Below are 25,610 nucleotides of genomic sequence, written 5' to 3' on the forward strand. Positions count from 1 at the left end.
GTTTGTATTTACAGATCTAGTTTACATACTAGCAGTCATTTGTACAGAATGTCTTCTGAGCTGAGAAAGGACCAAGGAAACCCCGGACCATGAACATACTCTCACAACACTTTGTGTTGCCCAGCTATGAACTAAATTTCAATTAACATTTATAGTACTTTATTAATAATAATAATCAGGAGCAGTCTATTTTTTCATAAGAAATTAGTTCAACTTGAACTCATTGACTTTTCTTTATGTGTAATTTGTTTGGATTCCTTTCAATCACTGATTTAAGAGAACGGTTACATCATCTTTGAGCCTAACTGCTGGATGGCACCACGAGTACATTTATCTTTTGGGAGACTTGTTAAAAACCACTGCGATATGTGTTCAATGTTTTTCTGTGCAGTAATAGTCAAATTAAAAATAAATAACCTATGATCATTTTATCCTCAGTATTTCGTATTTCACAAGTTCCATTTATAAAATATAAAAATCCACAGTGTATAACATTTTTAGAAATCAATCTTTTGGATTAAAAAAGACCAAATGTCATTTTCAAGTGACTTGTATTTACAGTTTTATTTCAAACTCCAATGATTGACCAGCAGAATGAGCATACGGTTGATTCTTCATGTTATTCAAGATCTTTGTTGTTTTTAAACTGATGAAGCACATTTGCGAAATCATCTGTCCAAGCACTAGATCATGCATTGGATCGAGTTAAGGTCCATTCACAATAAGAATGAAAACGATGTTGGCAGTTATTCCAATGAACATTGTTTATTCTAAACATAATTGTGGGACAGTGCTTTTATCAATGGGAAAAATTGTTCTGAAAGTGATTCCAAAGTTATTGCTGTGACGTTAGTCAAATTTTGCCAGGGGGGAATTCATTGTCTATTACCAATAGTTTTGTGATCAATGAAGCACAGTTCAGACTTTCAAAACAAGCAGCTTCCTGACGGTCAGCGCACCAAATTCTTATGACCAACTTGTATTGTTGAAATCTGCATGTGGATTTATTTTGCTCTCATGCAATATTCCTGATTTTGTGGATTTAAAATTAAAAGAACACTGAATTTTGCGCACGAAAACGTAAACTTCACAGCAACCTTTTTAGCAATTGTGTTATAAAGTTATTCTTATTGTGAGCGGACCTTTATCGCCATTGGAGCAGCTAAATAAGTCAACTTGCAATTCACATATATTATGAATCAATATACAGTATAGAATATTTGTTTTTGGTTATTACATATTTATAATCATTTCCAGCCTGGCAATAGCAAATCATTAACGTTACAGTTATCTCGCTGCTGCAGAAACCATGTGCCAGTGCTAGTAAAATCATTAACATGCAAAAATGTTCTTTGCACAGATATTAAGATATACTTTCACCATTTCAACTGTGAGCCGCTGTTCATTAACCTTGTACAGTATCACAGAGAGTAGGCTGTTAAGGAGACGTGGTGTGTTACATAACCTTCAAAGAGACAAAACTCCACAAAATTAAAGGGAAGTGATTTTTGATATCATTCGCTGGTGATGAAGGACAATCTCAAAAGGAATTATTCAGGAAAATGTGTAAAAACCATTCAATAAACAGACGAAGCATAAACTATAATACTGACAACTAAAGACAACATTTGGTTGCTACACTGTGAACACAACACACCTGTATGATTATTTACAGAGAAGAGATATAATTCCTCATAGCTGATCATCTTTAGAGAACATTAAAAATCAGAGGCAATATATGTGAAATACTTGGGTTTGATTATATTTCTCTTTGCTCGTTCAGTTGGATTTTTAATACATGTAAAGTAGCCTTGTGCTTTAGAAAAATAAATAATTTGGAATGGAAAAAATATGTCCTTTTCGGCTCCTTTCTGTTTAGTGGTTAGATTTCTTTTTAAGGAGCACAGCAGGGATGTGCATCACTTCCTGTGATGTTGATATCTGTGATGTTACATGTTACACACAATAAATATGTTCATATGTACACAATTTGTATATTTACAAATGCAGATTGTAACAAAATACACAAATGTTGCAGTCATGGGAAGCTCGACCATTATGAAATGAGATTTGGAAATGACTTTTCTGCAAGGGTTTAAGATGGCAACTAACAAAATGTTTAGCTATATATATATTTATTTTATTTGTACACAACTTACATGATTTCTAATAAAAATCTGTGCTTATTGATATGGTTTCTGTTATTTACAATCAACATTCCCGGTTAAGCAGAGAAGCAGTTTTTTGTTTTGGAACATGAAAATCAGCAGATGATTAAAGAAAAGTGCATTTTGTTCATTCGATTCTCCCTCCCTGGTTTGGCCGAGGAATTGGCTGATGTGACTATGCAAACTGTGATGAACCAAGTCGTAGGAGAGTTTTTGGCATCTTGTGACAGTACCTGAGCTGTTACTGCAGGTACCGGTAGACTTTAAAACAGTGGTTACCAGAATCAGCCACCACAACATGGCCATCGGAGGTTAAAGCGAGACCCTGCGGCCCATACAGAGGGTCAGCACTTGTGTTGATGTAGGAGAGGAATGAGCCTGAGCTGTCAAACACCTGAGGAAAAAAAATATTACAATTGACTTTAAAAAAGTTCTAAAATGACTAGTTTCCTGGAGAACTTGTAAAGAGGAAGTGGGCATTTAGAGGATTCATTACCTGTATTCTGCTGTTGCCCCAGTCTGCTACAATGATGTTGCCATTAACATCAACAGATACCCCTGTGGGGGCATTAAACTGACCGTTTCCCTCTCCATGGGACCCGAATTTAAACAAAAACTCCCCATCTGCACTGTAGACCTGAAGAGTAAACCAATTTTAATCACTCATATTCAATAAAATACAATACGTTCATGTCATTTTTCTGCTCATTAAAAAGTAAGAAATTAATAATACAATAAAACTCTTTTTTTAAATGATCCAGTCATATTGCTAATCTATAAATAAATATGTTAATCTCACGTTGTTCCAAACTTGTGAGTTTCCTATTTCTGTTGAGCACAAGAGAAGATATTTTAAAGAATGATGGTAACCAAGCAGATGACGGCAGCCATTGACTTGGAAGTTTGGAAAAAATACTATAGAAGTCAATGGCTACCGTCAACTGTTTCTTCAAAATGTCTTTCCCTTGTGCTAAACAGAAATAGGAAACACACAACAACTTGAGAGCGAGTAAGTGACATAATTCTATCGCTTAAGTCTCTATGATATTCTGGTCTTCAGACATGGTCCAGTTCCCTTCCTAATAATCTTATGGTCTTTTATTGTCGACTAGATGAAAATTTGTAAGTATGACCTCAACATCACTCACCTTGACGGAGTGGTTATGAAAGTCTGTCACGACAATTTCATTCTTGTTGTTGACAGCAACAAAGTGCGGACCTGCATGTCAGAAAACAAAAATTGGGGAGAACAAACATTCAGACATAATAAAGAGAAAGAGAGTGGAAAGGAGAGTAGGATGATGTGATCAAGATCTCCAAACTGATCAGATAGATTTCGTGATGCTCGACAATGTGATTTCTGGCCAACTTTTGATTAGATACACACAGCACAGAATCACAGACTCTTGAATGAAACTTAATTCATTTCAGTAAGATAAATCGCCACATTCCCGGATGAGAATTCACTCAATACTTACTGAACCCAGGGCCAGATTTACTAAACCTTTGCTCCAGTCTAAACTTTGCACCACTTTTGTCTAAAAAGGAATGGGAAAAACACAAACAAGGATAAGCAGAGACAAATAAACGACAGGGTAGAGGGGGTTCACACAAATAAAAAAGTGTGGGAGCTACATTTCAAGAAGTGTGAGGATGCAAATCAACTTTAAGTGCTGGAACAAACATGGAGCAGACCAGAACAATGGAGATGGGCATTTCAAACCAGTCCGCATGCTCATACATTTCCTAAGAAGGGTTAGGAAAATGAAATGATACATTTAAAAAGTAAAATAAGCAGCAGAAGGTAAAGTGATAAACTAGAAAAAGCTAGACTAATATGTGTGCATCTATCAGAATATAGGCTCTACCATGTATGCATGCATTGGCCTAAATTATTTATCATACAGACAGATAATGCAACTGAAAATATGGCTTTTGCTAAAGCAAAACAAAGGAACAGAACTGACACAAGTTTACATCCTTTCAGACACTGGAACTGAAAGCCTGGGTAAATCTGGCCTTTTCTGTTTAAAACGCACCAGCGTTTTGTGGTGTTTGTCTTCCCAGAAGGGTTCTTAGTTGTTGCTTTTGTAGTGGACCATAATTTATATCTTGTTTCTTTAAGGATTGCTGATGAAATGTAACAATTTAGGTCACAAGGAGAGTTCCTGAGCAGGACAAATGAGGTATTAGGAGGAGATGTTAGAAGACAAGCCGTCACACTGTGCACACAACACAGGCCGCTAACAACACTTCTGCAATCCTTCAGTGCTTAGGTTAACCACCACGACTGCATGCCATTGTTCATCTATTGGCATTTTGTTGCAGTTTCTACACCTCGTACCTGCAAACTGTCTGTCTGCAGTGCCTCTGGCTCCAAACTTGGTTACTAGTTTGCCATTAGATTGAAAGATGAACACACAGCAGGCTTTATTATCCACTGCGATGATATGACCGTTCCTGTCCACAGCCACTCCTTTGGGTCCCATCAGACGGCCTGCGCCAATCTTATTCTGCATGAGGCACAGACAAAAAGAGAGAGAGAAAACCTTATTAAACACCTCTTAAAAATTCTAGATTCTGATTATTCAATCATGTCACTGAGTAAGAAAATAGCATAATTTTAATATTTACTCAGTTATGTAGAGATATGTCAATGTTTTTTCTCTTATGTTCACTAAGGCTGCTTTTTTTTAATCAAGTTACTAACAGTTATATTGTGATTGGTTGTTACTATTTAATCTTTTTAAAAATATTTTCAAATGTAATTTATTGCTGTGATAAACGGCATAAATATTCCAAACTTTTGAGTGTTAGTGTAGAGACATATATAAACTGTAAATTGTGATCTAAAAATTACCTTGAATTTCCCATCAGGGGAGAAGATGCTGATCCATCTATTATCATAATCAGCTACTATAATATCTCCATTTGTGTCGACTGCCACTCCTGTTGGCCTCTGCAGCTGTCCCGGAGAACGACCCCTGACCCCGAAGCGTGCTTTGAACTGCCCATCATTGGTAAACACCTTCAGAAAAACCAACAAATCCAATTTTGCACTAAATGCAATGAAAATGTTTCTATATCTCTGTATTGTTCCCAAGTGACACATTGGGTAATTACTTCAGTATCCATCGGTATCCATTAAAATGCCTTCGATAAAATGAAGTCTATAATTTTGTTTAATATTTCCATGCATTGACTAACTTGTATACACTGGTTGTTGCTGTCTGCTACAATGACCCTCCCATTATTGGAAGCAGAGATGCCCTGTAGATTGGTGAACTCTCCCTTCTCCCGTCCACGAGAGCCTGAGGGGTCAGACAAAAGAAATTCACTGCCATTCAAAATCAAAATTATATTTCACAACAATTCAATGTCAAACATATTGCGTACACCAGGGTTACTTACCTACTCTATAAATGAGCTCATCTTCAATGGGGTTCTCCTTCTTTTTGGTAGTGCTGTACATGCTGGAGGGTCTCCGTACGGCTTTCTGTCTGATGTGTCCCCCTGTTCCACTGGGAGATTTTACCCTTCTTTTCACATCATCCGGAGACTGAGGCACGTCCGAAGGCTTTATCGCCCGCAGTCTGAATGGGCTGCCCCGCACAGGCTGTCCGTACAGCATCAGAGAGAACGAGTACTCCCCTTCACTCTTAAGTGTGTATCCTACCTCGTACGTTCCGTTTTTATTGTCCACGACCTCCACCTCTGTCGCATGCACTCCGTCCTGCCCTGTTATCTCTGCTCGGAGGACGGCGTTTCCAGTCCGCACAAGCTCGCTGTCCTTATCTTTAGTGGTAACAGTTGCAGTCACATGCTGACCGACCAGTGCATGCCTGAGGCCTTCTCCTGTGGCCACACTGGTGTGTCCCACGGCACCCGTCGTCAGCAGGACGCCCAGGTTCTGGATGGAGCGTCGCAGGCCTTCTGTCTCTATTTGGCAGTCCAAGTGAGCATTCTCATGCGGCCGTTCGGGGAAGTCATGACAGGCAAGGGCGCTCACACGCTCGCTCATCTGCTTTTGGACCAGCAGGACTTCGGTGGCACTGCCGTGGTTCAGGGCCTGTTCAGTGAAACTGCAGCTGCTCTGGATGTGCTCTTTTCCCTGTAGAAGGGACGATAGCTGCACCTGAAGCACCTGCAGAGGACACCGCAGAAAGGAGCGTTAGAGAAATAGAAGGAATACAACCTTTTTAACCAATCAAGAGATTTTTTATGACCTTCTGCTTAGTGCTACAAATGTTCTCCAGATCTGTGATGAGCGCAGCTTTGCGTTGGTGCAATGCCCTCTCGAGCTCCTCAAATGTCATGCTGATCTCATTAATGGCTTCGTTCTTCCTTTCTATTAGCTGTTGAGAGATTTCATTCACCAGCTCAATGGCAGCTGTTAGTTGAGGCAGTCTGAGCAAATAAAAAACAAACAAAATCTCATGTAGAACAAATTATGTATACATAATTAGGTAAAAAAGAGATCAATTATTTGGAACTGTAATATTATGCAATAATATGCATAGTCTGCAATAATATTATTATTTCTGTGTAGTCATTTCTAAAAGGAGACTTAATAATGATCATATATAATATAACAATTAACTAATAAAAATCAAAATTTTGACTATATTTAGTCACTAGTAAAATAAGACTTAATGATAATTATTATTATATATTGTTTTATATGAATATTTTTTTTATATATTATTTTATCATTATGTCCCTAGTAAAAGTCACATTAGTCACTGGTAAAATAAGACTTAATAATTATTATTACATAATATTATTTTATATAAATATTTTTGGAATATATTATGTTACTAATATAATAGTAAATATAATATATATATATATATATATATATATATATATATATATATATATATATATATATATATGTATGTGTTTGTGCGTACGTGTGTATGTATGTATATATATATATATATATAGAGAGAGAGAGAGAGAGAGAGAGAGAGAGGGAGAGAGAGGGAGAGAGAGAGAGTATATTCAGATATATAATAATATATATATTGTATATACGTGTGTGTATACACGAATTATATAAAACTGTGATATATTCATTATTCTTATTATCATTATTATATTAGTACTGTTATTTAATGATACATTTTAAAATAAAATAATACACAGTTACATATATATATAATATTTTTATTTTATAATATGCATACATAAATATAAAACGATATATATACAGTATGCATATATGTATGTAGAGTGTTGTTATTATTAATAAAGGAATGAACTGTATATAAAACAGCTTACTGTTTACCTGTTGCGTATAGCATCCAGCTGGTTCTTTAGTTCTGTTTTGTGCTGTTCTAGAACATCCCGCAGTGGAACGGTCACATGCTCCCGGTGTTCCCCCTCCGTGCAGTCCAGGCACATGGCCGTCTCACACGAGTCGCAGTAAAACTCCATCACCTGCAGGGGCACCAGTGAGCAACCCATTCAGTCAGCATCCTAATGGATTATCAAAGGGTGCTAATGTACGCTAACAGGCCTGAACAGCGTATATATTATGACTTTGAAGACACATAAAAGAAAGAAGCTGGCAGCTTTCAGGTGTGTTTAAGAGGAAAGAGCAAAAACAATGAGAAAGCCACACAGCAGCCTCTGCCAATGAAAACCTGGCTCAAATGAAGAGAATTGAGGGATGGAAAGGAATTTCCCATTCAGACATTTCTACATTTTGGCTGCAATTTTATTTTTTTTTTTCATGTTCTCACCAAATGCTGCCAAATTTGGTTTCATCATCAGATGGAAAGAGGCTTACCTTGCCCTCGTGATTGGGGCAGGAGAGCGGTTTCCCAGCAGCTGCTGCGCTGACAGACTCCAGCACGCTGCAGGCCTCCGGCCGAGAACATTCTGGGTCTCTCTGCAGCACCTCCATGAGGTTTGTGATGAAGAAGTTGTTCTGTAGTGCCGCCACACCTTTCTCGGGCAATATTGAGGTCTGTCTACACACCGGGCAGGACAGCGTCAAGGACTGAGGAGGAATGTAGTTCTGTAGGCACCTGTGAGGAACACAAAAGGAACGTTTTAAAGAATGTACCCACTGCTATTTTCCTAACTGTAGATGGGGAACAAGTATTGTCAAGCTCAAAAAAGGGCAAATAAGTACCATAAACCATTATAAAAGTAAGTCATATGTCTCACGCACTATATATCAAGTCTTCTAAAGTCATACGATAGCTTTGTGTGAGGAAACAACTGACACTTAAATCACCATTCACAATCATTTTGTGGAAAGGAGCAGCTTGAATATTCTGCTATAAATAACTCCTCTTTTGTTCATCAGAAGAAAGAAAGTCATTCAGGTTGTGAAAGATAATGACAGAATTTCCGTTTTTTGGGTGGAGTATTCCTTTAAGCAGACATAGGGCAATGTATTTTAACGTAAAAAAATAAAAAATAAAAAATTACATACTTCATCTTAAAATGTACAATTATCCTTGAAAAACTAATATTGGCAACCGTTAACATACACTTTCAAAAGTTTGGGGTCAGTAAGATTTATTTTCAGCAATGAAGCATTAAATTGATCAAATAGATAAATATTCAAAATAATTAGTTCAAATTAATGCTGTTTGAGAACCTTCTATTCATTAAAGAATCCTGGAAAAATTTGTAATTTCATAAATTATTAAGCAGCACAACTACTTTCAACATTGATAATTGTAAGAAATGTTTCTTGAGCACCAAATCTGTATATTGGAATGATTTGTGACACTAAAGACCGGAGTAATGACTGATGACAATTTCAGCTTTGCCATCACAAATTATATTTTAAAATGCATTAAAACAGAAAACAGATTGTAATATTTAAAAAAAGAAAGAAAAGTCCATAAATGCATCTTCTGCGTGACTTCTTTCAAAAACTTTTGAACATCTTACCAACCTCAAACATGGGAACGGTAGTGTATCTCATATTCCATAAATGATTTACTCCTTTGAGACAGAGTGAGAATGAGATGGCTAGGAGGGCAAGTGTTGCTGAAATTTCAGTCACAACATGAACAATCACAGTGGAAACACTCCGCTGACATACTACCCCACAGAAAGCACAAAACACCCAAAGAGACACATAAAGACAGAGAGTCTCATTGTTTCACTGACTGAACACTGTCATCGATGCAGAAGACTATGTTTGTAATAGAAGGCAGAACATCTATGCCAAGGAATATCAGCAGTAAGAACACAAAGTTCATATGCCATCCTATTAAAAGGCTAACAACTGATCAATCCTGCAAGCATTAAGCATGTCATTAATAAAACTGTGACAACTAATTTTAATATGCTCAGGCTGGAACTGCTCATGTTATGCCACGGTGCTCATGTGGGAAATGGAGTTTAAATGTGGCTCACGTCTTTACCGGATCTCCTCGGCATCATTTCCTGTGCTCTCTCTACCATAACTATTGTATATTATACCACAAATACTGTATGACAACATCATATTTGTTAAATGAAATCCAATGCTTGTTTCTTACTAATTTGGGGTGCTAATAGTTTTGAAAAAGGGTGAAAAAGTCTTGTATCATCCATTAATCAGCAGAAAAGCTGCCATTTGTTCAATTCCCAGTTGATTTTCACATTGAATGATTCTGAAGCCATTACTTTATGCCTAATTCTGATTTCCACCTTTTCCAACCACTTGCATATTGTCAGTTTTTTAAGATGAAGGACTGTGCTATCAATAATTATAGCAACAAATACAGACCTTTCGCAGAAGGTGTGCAGGCAGGGCAGGACTTTGGGGTTGTGGTAGTGGTCCAGACAGATACTACACACCAGGAACTGCTTGTCTATCTGGCGGACCACTGGACTTGTGCGGCCAGTCTCAATCTTTGCCATGGTGACAGACATCCACAGAGGGGGCCGGGGGCCAGGATGCACCTTAACCTGAAATGAAGTAGATGCTTTGTTACAGAAAAAGAAAAACCCACAATGCTTTATCATTCTAACTTTGAAATGATGTAGAGACTCATAGTATGGCATGAAAAGACAACCTTCCATATAAAGAGGAATACATGAGAGCGAGATGGCAGGTGATGGCTGCTGAGCTGCCACCAAACCAGCAACTTGAATAGGAAAATAACTGTTCTTCTGCAGGCCAGAGAACACACTGCATTTCATCAGAAGAGAAAAGCATGGAAAATTGGATTATGGAGTTCTGGAGGCAAATAGATGCTGTCAATTTTCATTTCTTTTTTAGATGAGACTCAACAACAGCGGGCAGACAGATAAGTACTGATACAAGGACATGAACTACTGCTGTGCTGTGGCCATTACTGGCTCTTGATGATGGTGGTACATGCTGTGCCATTTTTAACTTTAGTTGTCCTCTAAGCAAAGAGACATGAGACAGAGGTACAACTGATATTTCAGGATAAATTCTACTTCAGGATGTTAACAAGTGTCTAACATCAGGCAATAGAAATAAACCACCTTTTAAAAGAGTAAAAATAATATGAGACCAATCTAAATTAAATATACCAATTCTATTTATTCCGTATGTCTCATTTTGCTGCACATTATATAGTGAATGTGGTGAAATTATTTAACATTTTGTAATAGTATTTCCTGCATTTGGAAGCAAAATCATTATGATCCACTGACACGGCATGTTTCAACATATCTGACACACTTTACCCCACAGCTACCATTTTTGAACAAATAGTCCAATTAACAATTCATGGGTTTTTTGAATAAATCACTCAGTCAAATAATTCATATGTACAATTCACCAACACGCATATGGTATTTTATTTTTAGTTTTAGATATATTTGCATTGACAAATAACTTTATCTGGCATGTAGAAAATGCAATTTTCAGCATAAATGAAAGCATTTTACCTTTTTTCATGTGTATCTGTCAGTCACAGCCAGCTTTTTTAAATATGTCTATAATTTGTATCATTTTTAAAAAAAAAATTTAACAGTTCATTCTGGTTCTCAAATCTGATTTGCAAAGTGGTTTTTCAATCCATGAGATATTCTATTATTGGTTCAAAAAAAGAGGTGCCATCTAAAATTATGCATAATTTACTAGATTAAGGGGGCAACACTTCTTACCCCATTCTCCCTTCCAAGTCAGATTCAACAGAAACATAAAATAAGTGCTTTAATTCAGGAAAGTTCTCCAAGAAGTGTTTTATTATCGCTCTTTCAGTCTCTCACTTCTGCCCTCTGCCATGTTTTGACAGCGAGTGTCTTGTGTCTTGTAGTACTCCAGTGCCTCTGGTCCCAGAGCTGCTCTGTTAATTCTGCAGGACTGACATGTGCTCTCATGGACGTATGAGTGATGGTAGCGTGAGAGCTTTAAACCTGGCTGATACCAGTTCCCTTTGCCCACTCTCTATTACCCTCCTCCTCCAAACCCCCTCACCCTCTCTGATGTGTTGAAGAATGCGGGCTATATTTAAATGTATGTCTCAGTGGGGTAGGCTTCATAAGGGGTCATGTCCAGCAGTGGATGCCTGAGATTCTTGTTGCACAACACAGAAAGAGGAGCCAGAGCAGGTATCTTGGCTGACGGGGGCTCAAATGTAGAATCATGATTATGTGAATAAACATGTTGTAAAGCATATTTATATATGAGATTTACTGGAAATATAACATTGTCAATAAACAAAGAAATGTAGTTTCACATTCGAGAGAACTTTATATTTATTTTGAATGTATTTTTCACTGTAATGTATATATATATATATATATATATATATATATAATTATATATAATTATACACACATACACACACACACACACACACACACACACACACACACAAACATAAATGTATTAATGATAAATATGATTCCGTTTTTGAGGAGTCACACTACCTGACATCTGACCTGAATTAACATTGTCTAGTCATAAAAATGTCATATTATCTGATATTTTAAGAGACTTATACTGTCATGAGGGTCTGCAAGCATTCTCTATATGACTGACATTATTTTGCTTAAACCTCATAACTTTGATTTGGCAGACATTTTTACATTATTTAAAATACAAATATTGTCAAACATTGTTAAAATATATATATAAGTAATGTTTTGTTTGATATTTTATATACATATATATATATATATATAGACAAAGAGATTTTTTATTTATTAAAAATTATACGTTAATAATAATATTAGCCTAAGTATAAAGGTTTTTATTTTCAAGAATTTAATTCTTTTTTTTTAATATAAAGGACAGATGTATCACTCTAACACCTAAAAACCCAACCATACATGCATGCATTCAAGTAACTGTGTATATATATATATATATATATATATATATATATATATATATATATATATATAAATAATTTAACAGATATGAACAAAAAAGGAATGTTCTCACATTGAACCAGATGCATGCCAACCAACACACTACAAGTGACATGATTTGCTCCAAACGCTGAAGGGTGACATAAATTCACCTTTTTCACTAAAACGAGATCTGCAAGACTTTAGGGGTCAGGCCAGCAGTCAGCAACCCTGACCCAGATACAGCCATAATTGAGAAATAAAACACTGTGTCATTGATGTCACTGTTCAAAAAATGAAGTCAACAACAATCAACAATTGTGTCATGCAGCCTCTTACAAAATGATCCCACAACGCAGTCCCACTCATCACTGTGAGCATGGCACGTCTATACTCCTTTCAGACTCACTCAACACAAATCTAACTGCTTCTGACATCCATCAAGCTTCCAAGGGATGCTGAACTCATAACAGAGACTTCCAGAACTAGAGCTTAACCTATCAAAAAAAAATTTGCTTTACACAACTGCAAAGCATATATTCCAACTGCTCTCACACATGAGGGTCTCCTAAAAACCAGTGAAGGCAGTGAAGGTGTGAACATGATACTAACCAAAGCATGAAATCATTCCTAAACCTCAGGCCAACTCTGACCAGCTTTAGAAAGGGGACCGGAGACAGAAACAAAAGCATTCTTCTCTTTCATAGCCACAGCTCTTCACTGCACCAGTGAACACACAGACGACCGTTCACGTGCAAACACCAAAACTCAAACACACTAGACTAGAGGGTTAAAGGGGACTCCCACTTACACTCAAAAACAAAGTGGATGCTTCTCAGGCAGGTTCCATTGTTGTTTTCTGAGATCTCAGCAGGGCCTGGTGGCTGAATAGCACAACAGATCCCCTTCCCTCTGTCTTTAGACCCCCTCCCCAGATGAACGCACCACTCGTTGTCCCCACGCCTAGTGCACTCTCAGTGCCCGAGCAACAGCTGTGATGTCACAAAGGGGTGGCTGGCTAAGCCAAACCATGTCTACTCGGATACGCCATTGGCTGAAGCTGAATGCAGAGCCTTAGCTCCACCCACAAGCTCTGCTGCTATTGGACGATCAGTGATATCTTCCCAAAGGCATGGATTGCCTCAGAGAGAAACAATTCCTACTGACAGATTAGGAGGGTTGGGAAAGGGAGAGGATTTGAGTTGAATGCTAGCTTTTTACTTGCAAGCACTTCAGTGTGTGTGAAAGCTTATGTTAAACACAACATGATAATGATCATATAAAAAGACTTCTGTTTAGTTTGACAATACTTCGAGTTGTAGTGCACTGCTTTTAAAGGAAAAAGCTTCTATGTGAATGCTTCTACCTTCTAAAATGCACTTTTAAGTGAGTAAATGTGAATTATTTTGAGACACAAAAAGTGTAGGATGTTACATTTCTGCAAGTTTATTTATGTTACCTATATTGTTCAAGTATTTTGACATGATGAGATCATCAAAATGAATTTTAATCTTAGTTTAGCTCTGGACACTGTCCTGCTTTTGCTTGCTTGTGAACTCGCTGACATATAAAGTCTTAAAAAAAATCGCTGGATATGATGGTTATATAAGGGATGATGTCATTACATCTGGATGGAGTGACTCCAGATTGCAGGATTATGAATTTCAATACCTCTGATTCATGAGAAATAAAATAATAATAAAAATAAACCAATTAATAAAATAAAATGTACAAACATTGAATAAAAAACATTAATATTTACTAATACACAATATTTTCACGTATGTATCAAAATATGAAGGCGTATCTAATACTACATATACTTTTGCATATTTCTGAATGTAATTATTTATTTGTTTGACGATAGATTTTAAAATACTTTCTGAGTGAATGGCATTTTTAATCCATCAACAGAGCGGCTCGAGATTAAATGGAAAACATCAACAGTAATTAATCTGAAGGGATTGACTGTCTGATTTCTCCCACGGTGGCTGGTTTTCAGATAACACCCACACCTCTGACTGACGCCACTGCTCCAAACTTGCACCAACATAGCAGGCACAAGTGAAGCTGGACTTTTTAATCATGGAATTTCTTTTGTATATGGGAGAATACATGCTGTTACTTGTGTGCAAGGGAAATTAAAGACAGAGAAACCTGTTTGTATATTTATGATCTTTGTGACAGAGCTTTGTGGTTGATGACCTGGGCTGACATGATATTGCTTGATTGCTCCCATGTAGAGGTACCCAGAATTTACTGGGACTAAAAAAAGGGGGAATTTTTTTTTACCAGATCATGAGGGGCAGCCAACTGAAATCCGAAATGCATATCCACTGCAATGGATTCCTGACATACTAAGCAGGCTAATATCATCTGTCAAAGGTTTTGCACTGTCCAGTAGATCAGCAACTGTCTGTGCTAACACAAACAGTGGTATAAGCGCTGTGGGAAACTCTACAGCAAACCAGGATTAGTTCCACTCTTCAATGCCATTTATTCCAGTTAAATTTCATCAAATTCAGTCATTCCAGTTAGCTGGAGAAATTAATTTCCAAATTTCCTCACAGTATATCAGCTGTGCAATAACCAAACATATGGAGCGCTCCCACACAGCACAAACAGTGAAGCATAATTAAAGTTTCCTGATGATTGCATTAATTAATCTTTACATAAAGTGCAATAAGATGCCATGTCCAGTCCACTTGGCTCAGATGAAGCCTTCAGGCACCATCCTCTTACTGTGTCTAGTTATGTAATATAGCATGTCACTGCAATTGCAGAGAGGGAGAGGTAATCATGCCGCAGGAAACATGACTCAACAGAATGCTGTCAGGATACCGCAGGGCATAGGAGAGAGGGATTCAACACAGAGAGAAAGATCTTGCTCTACCTATGTCACAGTCTTGTAGTCGTCATTACACAGATTTGGGAGTTTAGTGTTCCACTGTTTTAATTTTGACATTCATAAACTAGTGTCACCCTAGATTCATTTCTTTTGCTCAGTGGTTTCTCTTTTATAGCTCTTTTCTTACACAAATGCATCACAAGGCCTTTATTAAGCCCCCATAGCCACGTGGAACACTTTTTTGGGCTTCAAAATCTCTACCCCCATTCACTGCCATTAAAAAGCTTGGAAGAGCCAGGACATTTTTAATTTAACTCCGATTGTACCCGATTGAAGACAGTCATACACACCTAGGATGGCTTGAGGGCAAGCAAATCATGGGGGAATTTTCATTTTTGGGTGAACTATCCCTTTAACTGGACCTCATTCTGACAGTCGACCATGAATAGCTCATTTGCATGTCCTAATCATTTCTTTCTATCTTTCTCTCTCACTCTCTGTACTGCGGGAATATTTCCGGATGGAATGCATGGATAGCTGGGTACATGAGATGGGTCAGAAATAATCTGATCCTTCAAATAACTAATGTTTTCAGAGGAGATGCTTAAGAACACTTAATGCCTTAAGCATATAAACAATGCCAACAAAGAGGTCAAATATTTCTCCATTTAATAAAGCACTTGCCATATGTAAAGTGGAGAGTGAGTCACCCTGCGAATCAGCCTTTGGTGCTTCAGTGGAAAAACTCACTTATACAGTATATGTTTATCAGTTCAGGAGTATAAATTATGCAGAAGTGTCCTCAGTTGTTTTCTGAATAGTGAGTACAGGAGCAGACCCCTCCTGTACTCTGAGAGAGTTCAGAGGGGCTACGGTTCCGGAGGGTTCTGACACATCATCAAAAAAATAGAATAAAATAAATAAATAAATAATAAAAGCAGAGGAAATCTGGAATAATAAAAGTACTAAAGGCATTGCAAGATACATCGATTAGTATGCTGTGCAATGCAAACATTCAGTTTATCTTTGGATTTAAAGTGTGTATTATTTTGTTAAACATTTTCTGCTTTTGCAGTTTAATATCCAGACACGGCTTTAAGTAATACAATTATAGTGTGCTTGTGGTGCTCTCAAAAAACCTTGTACATCAATTTCTGGCTCAACCAATGGCGTGAGTTTGGGTCGGGACTAGCTGAAAGAATCTTTATTTCTGCAATTCCATTTGATCACAGGTGGTGTAGAAATGACATATGACGAAACGGAAAAAGTGACAGATCTTTACTTCTGTATTGTGACTTACATCCAAAGCATGGTTTAAACAGACAAGATGATATCAGAGAGGAGACTGAACGCAAGATCAAGCTATGATGTTTTGATGAAACATTTAAAAAACTTAAATTAAACATGCATGAATGACTCATTTTCAATACAAACTTTTAAAAAAACGTTATGTTTGTATTGTATATGATTCATTAATTTGTTATTCCAAAGAAGAAATGCCTTTGTAATCTTTCGTCCAAATCAAATTTAATTGAAATGAGTTTCTATTCCAGTGACATCTTGTAGACAGTAGTCTATTATAATATATTAACCGAAAGCTATTCAGAGAATATTATTACAAAACTCTCTATCAGGTCTGACTTCATTTTTCTATTAGCGCAATTCCAATCCAACCAATTCTCATAGGTGCTGCACTTTTTTTCCTACTGAATAAAAATTTAAGTTGGAAATACATTCCATTATGCAAGTAAAACTGTTACGAATGTGGTTTCATGTTGACAGCTGGGAGTCAGCATGTTTATGAAATATTATTTAAGTTAAGTATGGCCAATTGATTTGATTTAGTATGCCTTTAGCTCATCTTCAGGTTCATCTCCCAGGGAATGCATGAACTAATGTTTACTTTGAATTCTTAAAAGCATATGCCAAATGCATAAATGTAATGAATTAGCAAAGGAGTTGAACTACCAAACTGTACTCAACAGTATGTTCATGCTGTGTGTGGCAGCATTTTTTCAAGCTCTTTTGACCCTTCATTAATTCCTCCTTCCCCCATTTCTCTCTCATCACCTCTTACTCAGAAACACTTTCATAATGAAGGAACAATAGTCAATAGTATCTGAAACCAAGCCAAGAAAGACTAATTCTCCCTAATACCCCTTACACTAACAGAAATAACACAACACACTCATCTCTTGGGAATAATTCAGATTCAAAATAAACCCCAACAAGCCTTCAGATAAGTAAGATGACTTGAGAATGCTTTAAAATAATTGTTTTGTAGAGGATGTGCATGTTGTCATGCTCATTTCATCGCATTATAGCATGCTTGATCACATCAAACACACATGCATAATACAAACACATCCATGCACTGCTCAACATTTCCTTAACTATCCTGGCAAACTGACAATTGTGCAAGAGATATTCAAATAAAAACAGAAATCCACGTGTGTTCTTCACATCACACATCCTTCCATCCTAAGGCTAAAAAAAACATTTTTAACATTAACAAGTTCAGACATTGATCTCTTTTGTCCCTGTCAAGCAAACCACTTCTGCATATTAAACTGTGCTATACATTTCCGTTTAAAGTCAGTGTGATCACATAGGCATAATGTCATTTATACTTCATTTTTATGCTTAAATTTTCTATAAATATTAACACTCAAGAATAATAGAGGGAAAAAATTAAAAACCATCTGCCAAAGAAAGCTAAAATAACATCTGCCACCATTCACTGGGACTGATTTCAATAGACTTCAGGAAGCAGAATTGTTTCCCTTTTGAATAAGAACAAAGATAGTGTACATATTGTAGGTACAAGCATCAAGAATCAGCAAAGGCTTTTAAATAGAAACTGCTCAGTCTTTGTATTATGATTATGAATGTCACATCAAACTATCAACTGGAATGCCTGCTTGGGTCTCTAAAAACCAGGTTGAATGAGCTAAACTGGTTCTATTGACTGTAATAATGACATCACAAACATATCACACCCAGCAGACGAAACACACATCACAAGTGAACTGCTCTCTCCTGTTCACATGCACAGACAAAAACATGTAAGAATACCCTGAAGGGGAGGTTAGGTCACACAGGCAGCTATAGCTACACAGTAAGGGTTGTATGTCACTGGCAAGGCATTTAATGTGATCCTACAAAGGGAAAGAGAACAAGAATACACACACAAACATACATGAACAATGGCCATGGATAGCAATTCACGTCACTACACTAAAGCAGAGACATCTGTCAGCTGAGCTGCCCTTCCATCCATCGTAATCTCCAACCAAAGGACGTCAAACACCATTTGTGAGCATGACAATCTCTGTTTGACCTCTCAGTACCAATCAAGGGAAGTTTTACAGTCAAACCTAGTGTAAAATCATTCTGAAAAAGCATTTCATTTGGCTTTATCACAAAAACAAAAATCACTCATAATTGTGTAAAATAAATAAATAAAAGACAAAATTTATAAGCTTTTTTTTTTTACTTTGACCTCAAGGAAAATTTGAATGCACTCTAGTCCTATTTATATTTCTCAGGAATCATTACGTCTATGCCAGCTGTGAGTTATTCTTCACTGTACAAGAAGAGTTTATATATATATATATACAAGAAGAGTATATATATATATAAAGATTAACCAACAAGCATTGAAATGTCCCTCTTGGGAACCATCAGGGCTAATTAAAATAATTAATTTAGTAACATCTACAAAACAATATTATAATGAGAGTCACCTGTCATGCCCCTGACTGTGCTGTTATTTTGTCATTATTACATTATTTATGGCTGCCTGCTTGGATGATTACAATGACTGTAACCACAACATCATGTCACTATAATAGGATACAGCATTTAAGTCAGGAAATGGTGAAAAACAAAATGATTTTATTCCAGAATGCATCAGATGATCAGTTGCTGGATCATTAAGATGTATCACACATCTTTAGTCTACAGACAGTTCAATTCCTATCATTGCTAAGAGACAGAATACAGCTGTGACACCAAACACACTCATCATGATTTGGCTCATGAATTCAATATGAAGCCATTCATTTAAAATCTTAATGTTTTCCCGTGTGACTCGGATCAACACAAAGTACAGGTTGCAAAGCACACCAATCACACATGTCACATGTGACAGCTAACATACTTGTGCTTACACACACACGCTCATCTTACATCTATACATTTCTCAGCACACAAGCACTATTGTTTTACATAAGCACTGAAATCCTGTCGGGTGTTTGTTGATCATGTCTGTTCACTCGCAGTGTTTGTGCATGCGTGTGTCAGAGATGCCCAGCTGGCTGAAAGGGAGAGGCCAGACACTGCAGTGAATTATTCATCACAGAAAGACCTTCTCAAAGCTACATGAATGACAGTGTGATTAAACCCACAAAGGCATACAAGATGAATGGAGAGGTAAATGAAGAGAATGAAAGCCATAATGGCACGAAGGAGAAAGAATGAGGGATAAAAGGGGAGCTCCCCGACGCCATACTCACGTGGGTTCTTGAAGCTGACAGATATAGAGGGATGAAAAAGGAAAAAGAAAGATATGGACAGGTCTCAGCAAAGCATCCAAGCACAGACCCGTCCAGTCTTACTGCCCCTCATCCCAAAGGAGAAGCGAGAGAAAATCCAGAAAGCAGGAAAGACAAGCAGACAAGAGAGAAGCAGCAGCAGGGTGTATAATGTGTGTGTGAGGGAAGGGAGAGAGACTATGATGAGGAAGAAAGGGAAGGGTGGATAGTGGAAGGGTATTGGCTGAAGGGAAGGGAGGTGGGGTTGTGCTCAGCCTATGCTCTGAGTGAAGGTGCAAGGCAACAGAAAAATGGCAGAGAAAGAACACATCCTTTAGATACAGAGTATTCTCTCTTACTCTATCTTAAAGTATTGCACTGTACCACATACACTGCAAAAAAAAAAAATTTGTCTTGTAAATATCTAAACATACTTAAAGTCAACATGAATCTGAAATGTATTTTGTTAATGCATGTTTCTGATCTTACTCTGAATAATGCAGTGGTACATGTTATTCCAAAGAATCTTTTAATTTTCAATTAAATGTAATGACTTCTCCCTGTGGAACAACTTTCATTTTCTGCTGATGCCACTCGGGCCGCACAGGCCACTGGATTATGTTCACTTATAGCCGAATAATTAATTAGACATTTCAGCAAACTGAACATTTGATCTGACACATTCTGAGAAAAAACAAAAAGGTTTTATGATTACATAATTTTATGATTACATAATAATAAGCCAATTTGTTACTCAACAAACATGTGTTATTATTATCAGTGCTGAAAACAGTTGTGCTGATTAATATATTTTTGTGGAAACCATGATTTTTAGGAATTTGTGATGAATAGAAAGGTTAAAAGAACAGCATTTATTTGGAATAGAAATCGTTTGTAACATTAAAAAAGTCTTCACTTTCACTTTTGATCAATTGAATGAATCCCTGTTGAATAAAAGTATTAAGAATTTCTTTAAAAAAAATGTTAATACTTTTAGCACAACACATTCAGAATTATATGTAACTCATGTATGTCATTTATGAAGTATTATATTTATGCATAAAAGGGGGAGGGCTTGTTTGTATTCACAATCAGGGGAAATAATGGGAAAAAAAGAGATAGCAGGAAACAACATGATAGGAGAAAAATCAAGGGGACAAGATAATGACTCAGTAACTGCATGAGACCTAATGAAGATTAATGACTACAGAGGCAAAGATAGAGAGAGAGAGAGAGAGAGAGAGAGAGACTGGCTACAACTGTAGATATTCACTACACAGGACATATAATAAGACCTAACAAAGCAGAATGGAAAAAAATAAATAGTGCTGAAATTCCAGCTTGGGCAACACGAGTCACATCAGTCTTCCAAGACAAGCTAAAAATATCCTTTATGTCAACCTAAGGAGAAAAACACATGGTGACATCTAAGGACTACCAAGTCACATCCATTTGAACTAAGATCCCCAACATCTAGTGACAAATTGACTTCAATTCATCATTAAGTATCAACATAGGGATTTGAATAGGCGGAGACAAATTGCTGGGGGCGTGGCTTAATTTAATAAAAGCAACAACTGCATCCATGCTAAAGGGGGTGGACCAGGCCTGATCTCATTCTTTGATTTGATTGCATGAGAGAGCAATGTTACCATGGAGACTGCATCCAGTGCAGCAGAATCCAGATGGCAGGCTGCCTTGTTCCCCCTCCTCCTCCTCATCCCTCTCTTTCTCTCTCTCTTTCCTCGACAGCTTGGAGTAGATTCATACAGGAAGAGTACAGACCTGCAGGGCCCATATTGTAAATTGCATGGGACTGCAACACAATGCCAGCACTCAGCATTGTGTGAGAGTGTGCATCTGTGCTCTGTTAGTGGTATGAAGGCAGACCTCTTCTTCAGGAGGCCTGAGGCAGGTGATGCTGCTGACTTTATTTTTATGAACAAATTTTATTTTCACCATATCTCAATTGATATATTGTGTTTGATAGCGTTGTGTGGTGGAAATGACATTGCAAATATATTTATTTATTTTCACACATTACATGTCTTAAATTTCATGTCTCCATGGTAACCAAGTATACTAACTTTTGAAGAAAGTTTGTTATTGGAAATTGTTGGAAATTGTTAGTGGAAATGACAGCAATTTGCATAAATATAATAATTTTTAAACTAAAAAAAATAAAATAATAAAAGTGCTTATTTTAATAATTTTAATCATTTATTATGAGTTTAAAATGAAACTGTACTTTATGAAGGATTTTCATAGTTTCATAGTAGATTGTGGTTAAGAAAGTATTAATATCTAAAATTAGGCGCAGCGGGTAAAATAAAATCTTTAAATAAATGTAATTTGAAAGTATAATAAATTAAAATAAATAAATGATGAAGGCCTAATTCTAAAAAAAGTTTTATAACAGAAAAAAAGTTGAAATCAATCCATGAGACATAAAAGTGCACATACTTAAAGAAACACCCATTCATGGGAAAATCAAATATTGATATATTTTATGTATAATATTTGTCCACCACAAAATATTCTAAAACCTTTTCCTTTCCTTTTTCTCATTAACCATCTAGAATAATGGTTCTTAACAAGTGGACAGGGTCCCCATTAGGGGTCCTCAGCTAAACTCCAATGGGGGCTACAAAAAGCCTTACAATAATTTACATTTCATTATATTTACATAATCCTCATTTAATGCTAATATAAGACACTTAAAAATAAACATGTACAATATTAAACTGATAATTTTTATTTCAAAAGAAGTACCAGAGGAACATATGAGAACCTCCAAATACTGTCCTGGACAAAGGGAGGCCTTTTGGAGTAAAGAAGTTTAATAACCAATGATGTAAAGCTTAGCTAACAAACACATGTCTGATGTCTGTGATACGCATCAGCATTTATCAGGGTCTTTTATTATATCCAGTATCCTCATACAGTATATGTGCAAACAGGGAATACCATTGCTTAATTAATAACTGCCTGGTATTTGTAACAGTTGACAGTTACATTTTGTCCCATTAGCTTTCAGGGTGTGCATTATTTAATCCTGTCACTAGGGGTGCTCTAGCCAGTGAGTTGCCTAGTAGCATAAAAGGGTAAGAGAAGAAGTATGGAGTAGGAAGTATGTGTTAACCACATGGAGGAGTATTCTCACCAATGCTGTCTTGCTCATTTCCCTCATTTGAGGAACCTGAGGTTCTTTAACTCAAATAGGGTTCAACATGCAGGCCTGAGCTGGCAGCTGGACTATTGATAGGCCCTTGATCAAAAATGGGATTAACTGTCTTCGTCTTGTCCACAACAACTTTTTGCCATCTATGGTTCATTTTATAAACTACAGTTCATATTACGGACAGTTATTTGGGAAGCTCGGTTGCAGGCAGATGGGGCCTCTTCCCCAATTTCATCTTGCTTCTACGTCACTTAAGACTGAACCTTGAGTAGCCAAAGACACTGCTACAGAAGTCTGAACTGAACTGTTTGATTTTTTCCATGCAACTGTGTAACTATATGTACATTGTGAGTTACTGACTGTATGTTGATTTGTGGTGCAATACACGTGGCTCATTGAAATGAGAAAGTCTCTGGTCCCTTAATTATGTAGCATCAAAAACATTATTTTAAAATCTGGTGTTACATAATATATGGCACCCGAACAGGGATCTGAAAGAAAAAGCAAAACTTGATTGAATCTTGAAGAGAGACACAAATTCTGCTTTCAATGAGGCATGCCACATATGTGTTTTATTGTGACCCATATTTTGAGGTGTCATCCCATCAACTTGGTTCTTTAAAGCTAAGGTTAATTTTAGTGGTTTGTTAGTTGCAAAATGGCCTTCATTCAAAGAGAGGCAGAGGGTGATGTTCCTTTAAGCCCAGACTATTCTTCAGAAAATTTCACTAGGCATCGTGAGCCTGTCCGAGACCTTATTCATTCTCTCAGTAATTTATATCTTGAAAATGAACAAGAAAATGTAGAACAAGAAGGTGATTTTGATGATTCTCTGTTACCTCCTCCTCCTGAAAATGAAGAAGATGAAAGTCTATTAACCATGATAATGGCCTCAAGAATGCATAAAGTTGAAAATAGAATAGAGGGTTTAGAAGGTTCCTCTGATGTTCATTTTAAAGATATGCAACGCCACTTGAATGAGCAAAGTAATCGGATAACTGCTATTGAAGGGCAGTTGCAACATATGTTAGACCTGCATAAGGACCATCACACAGATATGCAGCATTTAGAAAACTCACTATCTGCCAAATTTGAGGCTGGATGCAGCCAAGTAAAAGTCACCTTGGAAACTAAAGTTCAGGAGTTGGGACAAGTGACTATGGATTGCCTGAAACGGAGAGATGGCCAGCTGAGATCTCTAATTCAGTCTTCTGGGGGAGCCACGTCTACTCCAGGTTTTAACCACACTGTAGCAACCCATAGTTCTTTTCGACCTGTACATTGCCAGACCCCCATCAAACTAGAGTTTCCAAAGTTCGGAAGTTTAGATGGAGAAGATCCTATTACATATCTTGAGCGATGCGATGAGTATCTGGCTATACAGCCTCTGAATGATGTTGAAATTTTATCCATGCTTCCTTCTGTATTAACGGATACAGCTAAAGACTGGTGGTTGGCAGAGAAGAAGAAAGTAAGAACATGGTCACAATTTAAGTCTGCTTTCCTTCAATCCTTTTTATCTGAAGATCATGAAGTTGAGGTGGAGAGAAGAATAAGAGAAAGGAAACAAAGAATTGATGAAAGCATCAGGACGTTTGCGTACCAGTACAGAGCATTATGTTTGAGGTTGAAGCCAGCTATGACAGAGCGTGAGATTCTTCAAGCAGCACTCCGGAACTGCAATCCAAGGATAGCCAGTATTTTGAGAGGTACTGCAACTACTGTGGATGAGCTGGTATGTGTAGGAACGCTCATAGAGAGAGATATGAGTGAGGAGAGAGCCTTCTGGAGGCAAAGACATCAAGAAAACACCTCTAAGCCGGCTGAAACCAATAAATTCCCAAGAGGACGACAATCTAATCCACATATTGCCGTCTTTTCAGAGAATGACGGAAAGCCGATAACAACCTTAATATTGCCCATAACTATCAAAGGCCACCAATATCAAGCAATACTGGATACTGGAAGCACTTATTCATTAGTGCAAGAGTCATGTTGGCAACAATTGACATCAAAACATGAAGTCATGCAATCAAGTAGAGGACAGTCGTTTTCCCTTGCTAATGGTTATGTACAGACAGCCTTAGGAAAGATATCTTGGCAAAGTACAATCCATGGTCATAACTATCCTCTAAGAGCCTATGTGATGAGAGACTCTGACTTGACTTTCTCAGTTGTATTGGGACTTGAGTTTCTGATGACTTCAGGAATCCTCCTTGATTTTAAAAACTCTACGTATACACTGCCTGAAGAATGCGATACAATCCACTCCTTCAACACTTCTTCACCCTCGCCGACAGTTAGTCTGCACCTTGCATTACCTTTAGTGCCAATGACTTCCCCTACGCTTGCCACCATAAAGGACTTAGTAGATCGAGCTGATGCTTCCAAAGCGCAAAGACGTCAACTAGAAGGTCTTATGCTTGATTGGCCAACAGTATGCACAGATAATTTAGGACAGACCACTTTAATTCGTCACCGGATCCATACCCTCGATGAGGTACCTGTGCGTAAGAAAGCTTACCCTGTTTCTGTCTCCAAGCAAAAGTTCATAGATGAAGTAGTAGTAAATATGCTTAAAAAAGGCATTA

General features: G+C 37.1%; 1 protein-coding gene across 4 annotated transcripts in view; it reads right to left on the reverse strand.

The window, feature by feature from the left end:
• Positions 1–1,955: 1,955 nt before the first annotated feature.
• The window catches only part of LOC132132127 (tripartite motif-containing protein 3-like), a 29,711-nt gene continuing 6,056 nt past the window's right edge, over positions 1,956–25,610 (reverse strand). Inside the window, exons 1-13 of one of the 4 annotated variants that reach the window (XM_059544410.1) lie at positions 19,821–20,000; positions 9,910–10,091; positions 7,963–8,203; positions 7,459–7,610; positions 6,395–6,575; positions 5,580–6,312; positions 5,376–5,479; positions 5,029–5,196; positions 4,513–4,681; positions 3,647–3,706; positions 3,317–3,387; positions 2,665–2,805; positions 1,956–2,562 (exon numbers count right to left, since the gene is read on the reverse strand). In XM_059544410.1, the coding sequence (XP_059400393.1) occupies positions 2,410–2,562; positions 2,665–2,805; positions 3,317–3,387; positions 3,647–3,706; positions 4,513–4,681; positions 5,029–5,196; positions 5,376–5,479; positions 5,580–6,312; positions 6,395–6,575; positions 7,459–7,610; positions 7,963–8,203; positions 9,910–10,055 (2,319 nt within the window). In that variant the 5' untranslated portion in view covers positions 10,056–10,091; positions 19,821–20,000 and the 3' untranslated portion in view covers positions 1,956–2,409. Of the gene's footprint in view, positions 2,563–2,664; positions 2,806–3,316; positions 3,388–3,646; positions 3,707–4,512; positions 4,682–5,028; positions 5,197–5,375; positions 5,480–5,579; positions 6,313–6,394; positions 6,576–7,458; positions 7,611–7,962; positions 8,204–9,909; positions 10,092–13,266; positions 13,427–19,820; positions 20,001–25,610 lie in introns of those variants that run through there. The other 3 variants (XM_059544409.1, XM_059544411.1, XM_059544412.1) reach the window with 3 other exon arrangements.

This window comes from Carassius carassius, chromosome 49 (assembly GCF_963082965.1).
Source record: "Carassius carassius chromosome 49, fCarCar2.1, whole genome shotgun sequence".
Lineage (NCBI taxonomy): Eukaryota > Metazoa > Chordata > Actinopteri > Cypriniformes > Cyprinidae > Carassius > Carassius carassius.